The sequence below is a fragment of the Neomonachus schauinslandi genome, chromosome 9 (genome assembly GCF_002201575.2).
Source record: "Neomonachus schauinslandi chromosome 9, ASM220157v2, whole genome shotgun sequence".
Classification (NCBI taxonomy): domain Eukaryota; kingdom Metazoa; phylum Chordata; class Mammalia; order Carnivora; family Phocidae; genus Neomonachus; species Neomonachus schauinslandi.
In genome coordinates, this window is record NC_058411.1 from 134179373 (window position 1) to 134191447 (window position 12075).

Here is a 12075-nt window from a genome sequence, read left to right on the forward strand (position 1 = left end):
CTTTGTTATCCTTCCAATGTCTGTAGGATCTGTAATAATGACTTCTTTTAATTCCTGATACTTATAGTTTTTAACTTTCGTTCTTGGTCAGTCTGGGTAGAGTTTTACTGATATCATTGATCTATTCAGGGAATCAGCTTTTGGTTTCATCGATTTTCTTTTTCTCTTCTCTTTTTTTTTTTTTTTTTTTAAGGCTTTATTTGTCAGAGGGTTGGGGGGCAAGCAGAGGGAGAAGCAGGCTCTCCGCTGAGCAGGGAGCCCGATGTGGGACTAGATCCCGGGATCCTGGGATCATGACCTGAGCCAAAGGCAGACACTAAACTGACTGAGCCACCCAGGCGTCCCCGATTTTATTTTTCTGTTTTCTATTTCATTGATACCTGTTCTTTGTTTTCTTTATCCTGTTTGCTTTGGGTTAGTCTGCCCTCTTTTCTGGTTTCTTAAGGTAGAAGCTTAGATCATTGATTTGAGACCTCTCTTTTCTAATATAGGCATTTAATGTTATAAATTTTCCTCTAAACACTGTTTCCTCTAAACAAAGTCGATCTTTTTTTCTTTTCTTTCAGATAAAACATCACATTTTTATATGTGATGTTTGAATTTTTGAGTTTGAGATATTTTCTGATGTTTAACTATATACAGTGATTCCTGAAGATTTCTTCTTTGATTCATGGATTTTTTAATAAGTTTTTGTGTGTTTTTTTTGTTTTGTTTTTTAAATGTTTGCGGTTTTTCCAGGTAACTTCTTACTCTGTTTTCTGATTTTAATACTGTTGTGGTCAGAGCACATATGTAGTATGATTTAAATTCTCAAATTTGATACTTCCTTTATGCCACAGAATATGGTCTGCTTTGGTGAACGTTCCATGTGTACTCGAAAAGAATGTGTATTCTGCTATTGTTGGGTGAATTGCTCTGTATGTGTTGGGTAGAGCAAAGTGGTTGGTAATATTTTTCAAGTTTTCTGTCTGCTTGTTTTATCAGTTAGGGGGAGAGGACTGTTGAAATCTCTCATGGTAATTTAAAAAATTATATTACTTTAAATTTAATGAAAGTAGATGGTTATGATGTTAATGACTGAGAGCTGTAAAGGCTAAATTAAAAAAAAAATATTTTAGGGGAATGTTTTCTTCTTAATATGCATTAGATTCCCATAGACTTGTTTTCCATCGCCAGTCCTGTCACTTACTACCTCAGCAACCCTGCTGAGGTTATTCTTTGGATACAGGTAATACAAACTGCTTGTAGCTATTTGTGGGCATTAAATTAATAATTAATTACATAGAATGCTTATTCCGATCCCAAGCGGACAGTAACTCTTGAATACATAGAAACTATTTTTGTATTTTTTTTTAACTTTCAAATAAAGATATCAAATACGTATTTTAATCTTTGATGCATTGCATTTAACTTTTTTTTTTTAAATTTCACCCTTGGCCTGCACCAGATTTTCTCTTTGTGTATCTTTTTCCTGTTGCTCTTATTGGAGCCTTAATTGAGCATAGCGTGCCTTGATTGTGTTGTGAGAACGACTTTTTCTTGTCATAATTTTACTCCCTTTACAGTAGGTAGGAGTGTTGGTACGATAGATAAACTTGCCGCAGCTATAAAATCATCCCACTTACTTCGCTGTCTGAAAGTCGGATCTGTTTTTCTTTTCTTTCAGATAAACCGAGAAAGCTGGTGTACAATAAAGCCGTGCCCTGATACAGCGTCTCTGTTGGCCCCCGCACAGAGCCCAGGTGAGCAGGGGTCTTCCAGCTTCCAGTTGCTCGAATCACTGTGTCTAAAGTGTCCATTTTTTGCACTGCAGTCCCCCTCTGATTACAGACCACTTTCAGAGATCTGTCCTTCCTTACCATGCCATGCAGTAAGTCAGAGGGGGGTATGTGTGATTTGGGTTCGTAGGCATTTTGTCTCAACTGAGAATGGGTAGTGTCATATAATGAACCTAAATCTCCGGTTAGTAGTGAGTCTTCCCATGTGGCTTTCTGCCTCATCACTTCTGTGAAGGCATCTGTGCTGTGTGCACATACATAGGATCGTGCTTTCTCAGTCTGGTAAAACTATAAATGTTTGTTGTTAAGAATTAAACCTGTGGCCCTCCATTTTGGTTGCACTTTGAAATTATCTGGCAATATACTGCTGCCTGGGTCCTGTTCCCAAAGGTTGTGATTTAATCGGGCCTGGGGTGTGAGCTCGGCCTCAGAATCTTTGAAAGCTCCTTTGGTGACTCCACTGCACGGCCAGGATTGAGAACCATAAACTTTGGAAGTATTGTCAGCAATTGAGCCTTTCCCTAAACACCCATGAGGTCTTAGTAACAACAGGTAAGGGTCAGCTGCTGAGACCTGGCTTGTTAATGACACAGCGCATGACTAGTGGGTAGTTAAGATGCCCAGCTTTTTACCCAGGTTTATCCACTAATTCACAGTGACGTAGGAGAGTTCCCTAATGTCTGTGCGCTCTGTTGTCTTCCGTCTCTCAAGGGTTACTAGCTGTCCTCGGTGGGGGTGTTGCCTGAATGACACGGTGCTGTCAGGCCCTGTGCCTGTTGTTGTGGCCTCCCTGTGAGTGCTGGTCATTTGTATCCTGGGCTCTTGAGTTAACTTGACTCAGCAACACCTCTGTTTACCTTTACAGGTTTTACTGACCTGCTTTAAAGTTTGCTTGAGTGCTCGTTGACTGGTCTTTATAGTAACACTGCAGCTGTGGATGTCCTGCAGTAGTATTAAATTGAAAGGCAAACTGTCCAAATCCTGTATCTCCCAAGAGGTTTCCTACTGACTCTCAATTCTTCACTCCGAAGGAAGTGTTGGAGACAGATATGAAAAGTGTTCTTCCCTAGTTTTGTCTCACCTGGAGGATATTATGCTATAGTTGTGTTTAGGGTCTCTGCATGTTATAAGATTGACCCTGTTTCCAGACTTAGCTGACCCTTATACACCACCCAGCCCCCTAGAATCTTCTACTTAAAAGTATACTACTTACCATATCTTGGTTCCTTGAGCTGTTCAGGGTGTTTTCTGAAAGTATAATTACTCCCAACCATCCAAGCAGTGAAACCGTCTGCCTTGTAAAGCTTAAATGTGGAAGTTTCTCCACATGTTGGAGTTTAATTTACTCATTTAAAGAAATGAATTTTGAACCCCTGAGCATTTTCCCCAGGACATCCTCTTGAATTTTGTTGACAACGCCCCCCTCCATACTCCAATCCCAAGCATAACTACTTTAGTGTCTTTAGAATGGGTCTTTTTAACTCTCCGTGTAATGGCATCCAAGATCTGGATTATGCTTTGGAGCTTCAGACCTGAGTTTTTGATTTTAGTAAAATTTTTGGTGAATTCTAGGCCCTTTGGATCTTGAAGGTTTCATTTATGTTACGAACACAGCTCAAGAGAGAGCAATAGTGTAAAACCAAGTGAGATGACATGTTTTAAAATCACTTTGGATATTCCTCCATTATGGATAAATACAAATTTATATAAGTGCAAATAAGTACACATACATTATGATTAGCATGGTTCAGCAAATACCAGTGGGCGCGCTGCTGGTAGTTTTTCTTATCTTTGCCTGCTGTAATTTGTTTGCATATATATCATTTTAGACCCAAATGACTAGAGAGCATCTTAAAATGACACATTTTGCTAGCTTTTAAGGAAATTAATGTCTCAGGACACAAAAGTTTATAGGCAGATTTATATGAGTCATAAAACAGGACTGGCCCACATCAAGGTAATGTCCTTTCCAGATACTTGCACAGTATAGGTTAATAACGAAGCCTTAACTGCATTAGGTGTGTTTATCACACACCTGCTGTGTGCGAGGGGCAGAGTTCTGGTTACTATTTGCATAAAATTCTTTCTAACCGTCACTGCAACTATTTTAGGGAGATACTAATCAGTCCCATTTCACTGGTGTGGAAGTGAAGGCTTAGGGGTTAAATGACTTCCTGCCCGGGATCTTTCTACTAAAAGTAGGCGGAGGGAGATTTAAGCCAGACAGGATCAACTCTAAAGCCAGTCAGTGCTCATTGTTCTCGCTTCTACCTGCGTGTGTTGCTCCACCTCATTCATTAGGAAGAGGGCAGGTGGGAAGTCCTGTGACACAAGGTGGGGATTAGCTTTGCCTTTAGGGCCCCCCCTCATTTGTGGGGTTTCATGATGGCGTATGGGTCTTTTTCTCACCCTTGTTCCCTGTTCGCTTACTCTTCTCCCCCCACCGCCCCCCCCAACTCAACAGTTAGGATTGTATCACACAGCAGAGTCTCCCCACAGCTTGATTTGTGGTCCCTTGGAGTGCTGGCCCGGATTTATTTTCTGGGTGAACTGTTCCTACCAGGGCTGGATCTGGATCTTCCCTGTGAATTTTCCATTAGAGCGTCTTGAGTTGGTTTGTTTTCCAGTCTGGAATTGGGACGTGGTCTCTTTGCCTGCCAGCTGGACAGCCAGCAGCTCAGCATAGTTGCTGTGACAGCCCTTTCTTTTCTTGGCCAGCCCCCTGTTTTCCCCTCAGCCGTGAAGTGGAGTCTTTGAATTTTCCAAGTGGGGAAAGGGGGAGAAGTAGAAAGGTCACACCCACCGACTCCACCTAGGTTAGTACATACTCTCCGAAACTGGGGGCGGGGGGGTAGTGTGGAATACCCATGATTTCCAGTCTTTTGAAGGCAGGGCTATTCCCATTGAATGAAACACTCAGAAATAATTAGGACCAACCAAGACTGAAATGGACTAGGGTCATTTTTTTTTCTTTAATTGAAACATTTTCAGATTAATCTGTGGGCCCCTCCTTGCTCTCGGTGGCATCCTTTGTGTACTTCTGTGTTGAAATGGTCTCTTAATATGTCCGTTTCTGCTGTAAGGTTGCAAACTACCCCACGCACATACTCAGACTATCTCTTTTTACTTGGATAATCCCTAGTACCTAGTCAAATACCTGACACGAAGAGGTAATTTTATGGACAAGCAATTAATGACCTATATACCAGTGCAATGAAACTTCGTCTTCTCAACCCTCAGTGCACACACACACACACACACACACACACGATTATTGTCCAAACATAGACCCTGAGAATTTAAAGAGACATTGGGGGTTGTCTGATCTCTACTTCCCCTTCCGTGTATGCATCTTTTCTGAAACCTCTTGACAAAGTCACTCAGCCTTTGCTCTACCCCTTCTGGTGAAGTGACAGTGGTTACTTTATGAAACTCCCATCCCATTGCCCAGAAGCCTAGTTATAGTAAAGCTCTGTGGCTTCCACTCAGTGGGCTTTTAGTTCTGCCTCTGGAACAGTACAGAGCAAATCTGCAGCTGCCCTTAGACACATTTTCTTCAAGCTCCTTTGCAAGCCTCATGGCTCTCAAGTGTTTCCACTGTTTTGACCTCATCACCATGCGTACATTTCCGTTTATCAGTGTTTTACTTTAAATGTTACCCAGGGACAAACATCATCCTGTCAGTGAGGTCTAGCTCTCACGTAATGGCAGGACTGTCCCCATTTTGGACCTGGGTACACTATTAATAGAGTCTAAAACCATCGGTGTTTTTCGTTTTGCTGTCACCTTGTATCATCAGCTCCTCTTGAATCTGCTTTCAACCAGAACCTCCGGGTGGAGTTCTCATGAACTGCTAGGTAATCGGCTGATCTGTTGTGTCCCTTGTCACTTAGTATCACCTGAAGAGTTGATATATGTCTGTCTGTATCCCATATAAAAATGTTAACTGGAATGGAAATGCTTCACTCTCCAGACTTCTTGAGGGAGGTTGATATCTACCTACTAATTGACTTCCTTTGGGCTCTTGGTTTTACCACACACAAATATTTTTAATTCTATTGCTGCCAAGTCATATGTCCCTTTTGTTTACAGAATTAATAGGAGAAAGTGAGTTAAGTACCTTGCTAATTTCAATGTACTAAGTCTTTAGAATTCCTTGATCTACAGCATAACATTTCTGTCAAGGCCCCCTCTGTCTGATTCACCGGAGTCCCTATGCTAGTTATTGAACTGAAGACAGATTCTAGATGATATATTTTTCTTTAGTGCATTGTTCCCCCAATGTCAGATCTGCTTAAGGTAGAAGTCAAACAATTATATTTCTGTTATTACTCAATAGAACCCGTAAGTGTGATACACTGATATTTTTATTAGATATGCTTCTCCTCCTTTTTTAATCCTAATATTTGGCTAGGTAATAAGTTTCCAGAAAGAACTTAAGTCTTAGAAATTTGGCCATAAACTCTATCTCATAGTTTCCTAATAAAGGACTTCTGATTTTAGTAGCAAAAGGAAATATTTTCCAGCTCCCAAGAGGAAAAGATTACCATTTAAATGCCTAAATATAGATGGAATTATGGTTCTGAATTACCATTTTATCTTTTTGTGCCTTTGGTTTACATGGCAAACTCATGGTGGTTCTATAGTAACAATCACCCTAGAATTGGAATACCATAGTTAAAAGCTAGTAATCTGTGTCCTTTACAGCTGCTTAGTACTGGAAGAGGGGGGAGGTTAGTTGGTTGACTTACAAGGAGAATTGCTGGAATGAAAAGAAAGTAAATTTTTTTTTTTTTACTTATTGGTTGAATACATTTTCTTTTTCAGAATGTGAGAACTTCCTGGATGTTGGACTGGGCAGAGAATGTGCCTCAAAACAAGGTGTCCTCAAAAGAGAATCCGGCAGTGACTCTGACCTCTTTCACTCACCCAGCGAAGAAGTGGACAGCATCATCTTCCCCAAGGTACTGTCCCCCTCAGTATGCGACTCCTGCTAGGCATACTGAGCATATCTCAGTGATCCTAGAGAAGATTACATCCTCCCTTTCAGAGAAGGGAGCTCCAGGGCTCTGGGGCTTAGAAAAAGGCATCGACCACTTTATCTTCCGTAGAGTTGTGCCTGGTTACATGCAGGTTTTGAAGCCTGAAGAAATGGGAGTTCCTTTGGTGTGAATTAAATCAGATGAAGGTGAATACTTTTCAGTGGGCAGGAAAGGACCGCAGCTCAGACTATAACACGTCATGTGCATAAACTAACCATAGAGTCATTTCTGATTAATGTGTTTAGGCCTGAAGCTCGCTGCCCAGCTTGGTGATGTCACCCCTCCTCATCTAGCCTGCTTAATTGGAACTTTCTAGATGTCTGCTGGGGAACCCAGACTGTGAAAAGCCAAGCCCATGCACATGAGTCACCGTGTGTTTTCATATAATTTGAGGCTCTTTAGGGGGTCGGGCGGTCTGCTTGCTTTTGGTTACATTTTATCTAGTTGCAGCTAGTTCTGTTTTGCCTCCTGAGAAGAATAGCGGGCTTTGCCACACCTCCTGAGAAGAATAGCGGGCTTTTGCCACATCAGCAAGTGGTACTCAGTCATACGCCACACTTGCTTGTCTTAATCGCGAGAGGGTGAAGGGGCAGAAGCACAGCAGCTGTGAGGACGCCTTTATGAAGGCTTCAGGATGACCCTGGAGAAGTGATAAAAGGGCAGTTGGGTTAGTGGGTGATGTGGTTCTCCAAGACCCTGTGAGGATGCTGTCCTGTAAGTTACAGGAGAGGCTTGGTGTCCTGGGATTCTGGGCTAGAACATAGTTAAAGCCTCTGTAAATGTACCCCTCAAACACTTTATTTTCATTTTTGTCCAGTGGCTCTCGTGCCCATTTGGCCTTCCCTAATTCTTTTCCACCGTGTTCCCTTTCATTGTGCTCACGGTCTTCCAGATTTCCTTGGAAAAATTTACAGAACTTCAGGATTCCTGTCATTGTTACTCGCAGCAAATTGATTCAGTGGGTTCTGTAAAGTAAAAAATCTGCACACTGGGAAGGTCTGTCCATCTCTGAGGTTATCTAGGAAGAGGGAAACCATGATTTTTTTTTTTTTTTAAATAATAGAATTTGGGTAATTTCTACTGTGACTTTGAGGTTTTCATTGTAAGGACTTCTGAACCGTCCCCCACCCCCAAGGGGAATGCCATTCTGAAGGGACATGTCTCTCAGAATATTTTACTTGTGTCCCAGATAAACAGATAATATCTCTTAGTTCCAGCTTTAAAATTGAATCACTGACAGTCACTGAAACCGGGTCGTGGATACATGGGGATTTGTTAAACATTTATGTGTGTTTGAAATTTTTCGTAGTCAAAAGTTGTTTTGAAATTGCAGAGTCTTCATTAAGAAAGACTTGCTTGCTCCCTCCTAGGTGCATGACAGCTTGTCCCTGGATGCTGGCATCTGCAGAATGGGAGTGATTTCTGGTCACTAAACTGAGTGATTTTCCTAGCTAAAGAGAATTTGAATTTCCTGTGTTTTGCCTCCTTACTCAAACTGCCAAAAATATTTAGGAGATTGTTCATACGAATGGCTGGTGCTAGATTTGGCAGTTTTTTCAGGATGACTAGACAGATAGAATTGTTAAGAGTTGAAGCATACTCCCCAAATCAACTTTTACCCACATGTCATACCCGAGTGGCTCAGAAAAAACAGAAATGGTGGCTGCGCTGTCATCTCTTCATGCACGCACGAGAATGTCGCATGGCCTGGGGCGAGATCTGGAGGGTTCTGAACTCTTAGTTATTTCCGCTTTCCCAAAGTTGGTTGTGACCAGGAGAGGTTTTGCAATAAAAGTTTTCTCTGGCATTCATAAAGCCAACCAAGGGTTTGCATATGAAAGGAAAAGGGGAGAGAGAGAGAGAGAGACAGGCTAATACTTAACAAAGTGGTTACTATACCCTCGACACCGAACTGAATTTTTTATAATATATGTGATCTCCTTTCATGCTCCCGACAGCCCTGCGAGGTGGGTGGTTTTATCCTCATTAAACTCCTGAGGGAGAGCAGGCTCTGATTGGTAGACAGGTGTAGTCCAAATTACTCAGCTGGTATGTCACAGTCTTGAGATTGTATGCAGGCCTGACTCTCCAGTCTGTTCCTTGTTACTTTGCTCTCGATCTCCAGGCACCTGCTTTAATCGCCAGTGATTTATACAGAAGCAGGATGCTGGCAGACAGGCCATCGGCAGCATCCCTCACCGTCTGCCTCCGTGGACAGCCACACAGTGTGTGTTGTGAAACATCACCCTGCCCCGGAGTGCCTCCCGCTCTCCCGTCTCTCAAAATCCTCTCTGGGCAAGGCATCGCAACATTCTTTTCTGTGAACCACGAGTGGTGCGTCAGGTCACTTCCTACAGCCGTGTGTGTGATCTGGCCTCAGAGAGGGCTCTTGAGCAGCCTGCGGTGTTGGTCACAAACTCTTCACCTTAACCTTCTATTTCCATTCACCTGCCTTCTGGTAAACATGACTCGGGTGAGAGGAGCTTCCTGATTACCCTCTGAATATTTGCTAGTTCTAAGGTCTTTTTCTCTATAGATCAACAGCATAAAATTTAGATTTTTTTTTTTTAAGATTTCATTTATTTATTTGAGAGAGAGAAAGCACAGTGGGGCAGAGAGGGAGAGGGGGAAGCAGACTCCCCGCTGAGCAGGGAGCCTTATGCGGGGCTCGATCTCAGGACCCCGAGATTACGATCTGAGGCTAAGGCAGACTCTTAACCGACTAGCCACCCAGGCGCCCCTAGATTATGTTTTTAAAGTAGGAAGAAATCCTGGTCTTTTTCTCAGCACTAGCAAAGAAAGAGTGACCACAAAATGTATAATCTCGGCCACGCTGTTATTCAAAAGGTTGATTGAAGTCCACGAAAAAGTTACTGATAGTCAACTGTCTCTTTTCCCAAAGAGAATTAGATGAAATGAAACGCTCACACCTTGTTTTTTCTCCAGTTCGTAAAATGTATCCACAACTAAGAAAAATCAGAGTAATTCCCCTAAGATGCTAAGCCTTAAGGGAGCATCCTTTCTTTCATGTGCTATAGTTTGCTCTCAAGTACTTGATCACCAAGCCAGATAGTTTTTAGGCTTTCAGGGATAAAAATAATTATACTTACAGTATCCATATTAGAAAAACTGTTATTTATACACAAGTATTAAAAATTATTGTAATTTCAGAACTGTGAAACAGTTTGCTATCACATGCTTAAGATTCTTAGGTTAATTATCGCATGTAAATGGGTTAAACAGTTGGCACATATTAGGTGTTTAAAATGTGAGTTATTATTTTCCAAGGCACATGGCAGAGTGCCTTGTGTATCATAGACAACAATTTATAAATATTTAATGATTAAGTTATTAAAAACTGAAGGACTAGTATTTTGGCAATATCAAACATTCCTTCAGGGGTAGTAATAAGATAGAAAGTGTGTAGTTGTTTTTATATTTATATATACATATGTTACATAATGTTTACTCCTCTCTCTATAACTATATAGTACCCATCTAGTGTAACTCTTGGTTAAGAGAGCCAGTCAGGCATTTTCCCCCAACATTTTATTGAGAAAATGCTGGAACATTCAGGGGGGTTGGAAGAGCTGTGCAGTGAATACCCACCACCTGGATTCTACCGTTAACATCTTATAGTTGCTTTGTTACACACCTGGACATCTGTCCTTCCTTTTTCTGCTTACCAGTCCACCTAATTTCTTTGATGCATTTCTGAACAAGTTACAGATAACAACCCACTTTTACCCCTAAATACTTAGAATTCAGTATGTGTTAATAGAGTTGTTTTTTGTTATAAAATCTACACACAGTGAAATGCGCAGTGTGAAGACTTTCAGTGACTTTTCCCTCAGCTTTACTGAGTTATAATTGACAAAATTTGTACATATTTGAAGTGTACAAGAGGATGTTTTGAAAGACAAACACTGTGAGATGCTTACCACAATCAGGCCAAAGTATCTATCACCTCAGAGTTACCTTTTTGTGTGGGTGGTAAGAATACTTGAGATTTACTTTTCTTAGCAGATTTCAAGTATACCGTACATTATTAGTAACCGTGGTCATATGCTATACATTAGGTCTTCAGAATTTATTCATCTCTTAACAGAGCTTGTTCCCTTTGACTAACATCCCCCCATTTCCCCCACCCTCCGGGGAAGCCCTGTTCTACTCTCTGTTACTATGAGTTGCCATTTCTGGTTTCCATGTAGAAGTGAGAGCATGTAAAGGTTGTCTGTTTCACTTAGCATGATGCCCTCGGGGTCCATCCATGTTGTTGCAAATGGGAGGGTTTCCTTCTTTTTATTTTCTTTACCTGTTCAGCTGTCCATGAACACTTAAGATGTTTCCATGTGTCGGCTACTGTGAGTGATGCTGCTGTGAACATGGGAGTGCAGATACCTCTTCACGACAGTGGCTATATTTCCTCTGGATATATACCTAGAAGTGGGATATTGCTAGATTATATAGAACAGTTCTGGTTTTAATTTTTTGAGGAACCTACATACTGTTTTCCATAATAGCTGCAACTCAGCAACTTTTAACAAATGATTCATCTTTGTTACCCAAACCCCCATATGGATCAAGATATTACCTTCACTTTGGGAAGTTTCCTTATGCCCCTTCTCAGTCTGTCTCCTCTCCAACCCCTTAGAGGCAACAACTGTTCTAGTTGTTTTCCCATCACAGGTTAGTTCTCTTTATTTCAGAGCCTCATACAAATGGAGTATAAATGTTATTATTTCTATCGGGTAGATGAGGGGAACAGATAGATCATACGGCTGGTATCGGTTTGGTCTTATAAAAAAATCGCCAGACCTTTCTCCAAAGTGGTTGTATCATTTTACATTCTCACCAGCAATGTATGAGAGTTTTGGTTGCTCCATGTTCTTATCAACATGTATAATTGTTTTGTTTTGTTTTAACTTTAGCATTTCTGGTGTGCATGTAGTGGTAGCTCATTATCGTTTTGATTTACATTTCCTTGACAACCAGCAATAATGGTAAACACATTTTCATGTGTTTATTGGCCACTTGCATATCTTCCTTTGTGGAGTATCTGTTCACATTTCTTGCCCATTAAAAAAAAAAAAAATTGGATTGTTTGGCTTTTTGTTGTTGAGAAGTAGGAATTGTTGTATATGGTATCCTGGATACCAGTCCTTCGTTAGATTTGTGTTTTGCAAATATTTTCCTGCAGTACATGGCTTCCCTATTTGCTTTCATAAACGTGTCTTGATGTACTGAATGTTCAG

General features: G+C 41.1%; 1 protein-coding gene across 1 annotated transcript in view; it reads left to right on the forward strand.

The window, feature by feature from the left end:
* Positions 1-12075, forward strand: part of AKAP13 (A-kinase anchoring protein 13) — a 112662-nt gene that overhangs the window by 15356 nt on the left and 85231 nt on the right. Inside the window, exons 2-3 of the mRNA XM_044918144.1 lie at positions 1667-1742; positions 6606-6742. Coding sequence (XP_044774079.1) covers positions 1667-1742; positions 6606-6742 — 213 coding nt within the window. The remainder of the gene's footprint in view (positions 1-1666; positions 1743-6605; positions 6743-12075) is intronic.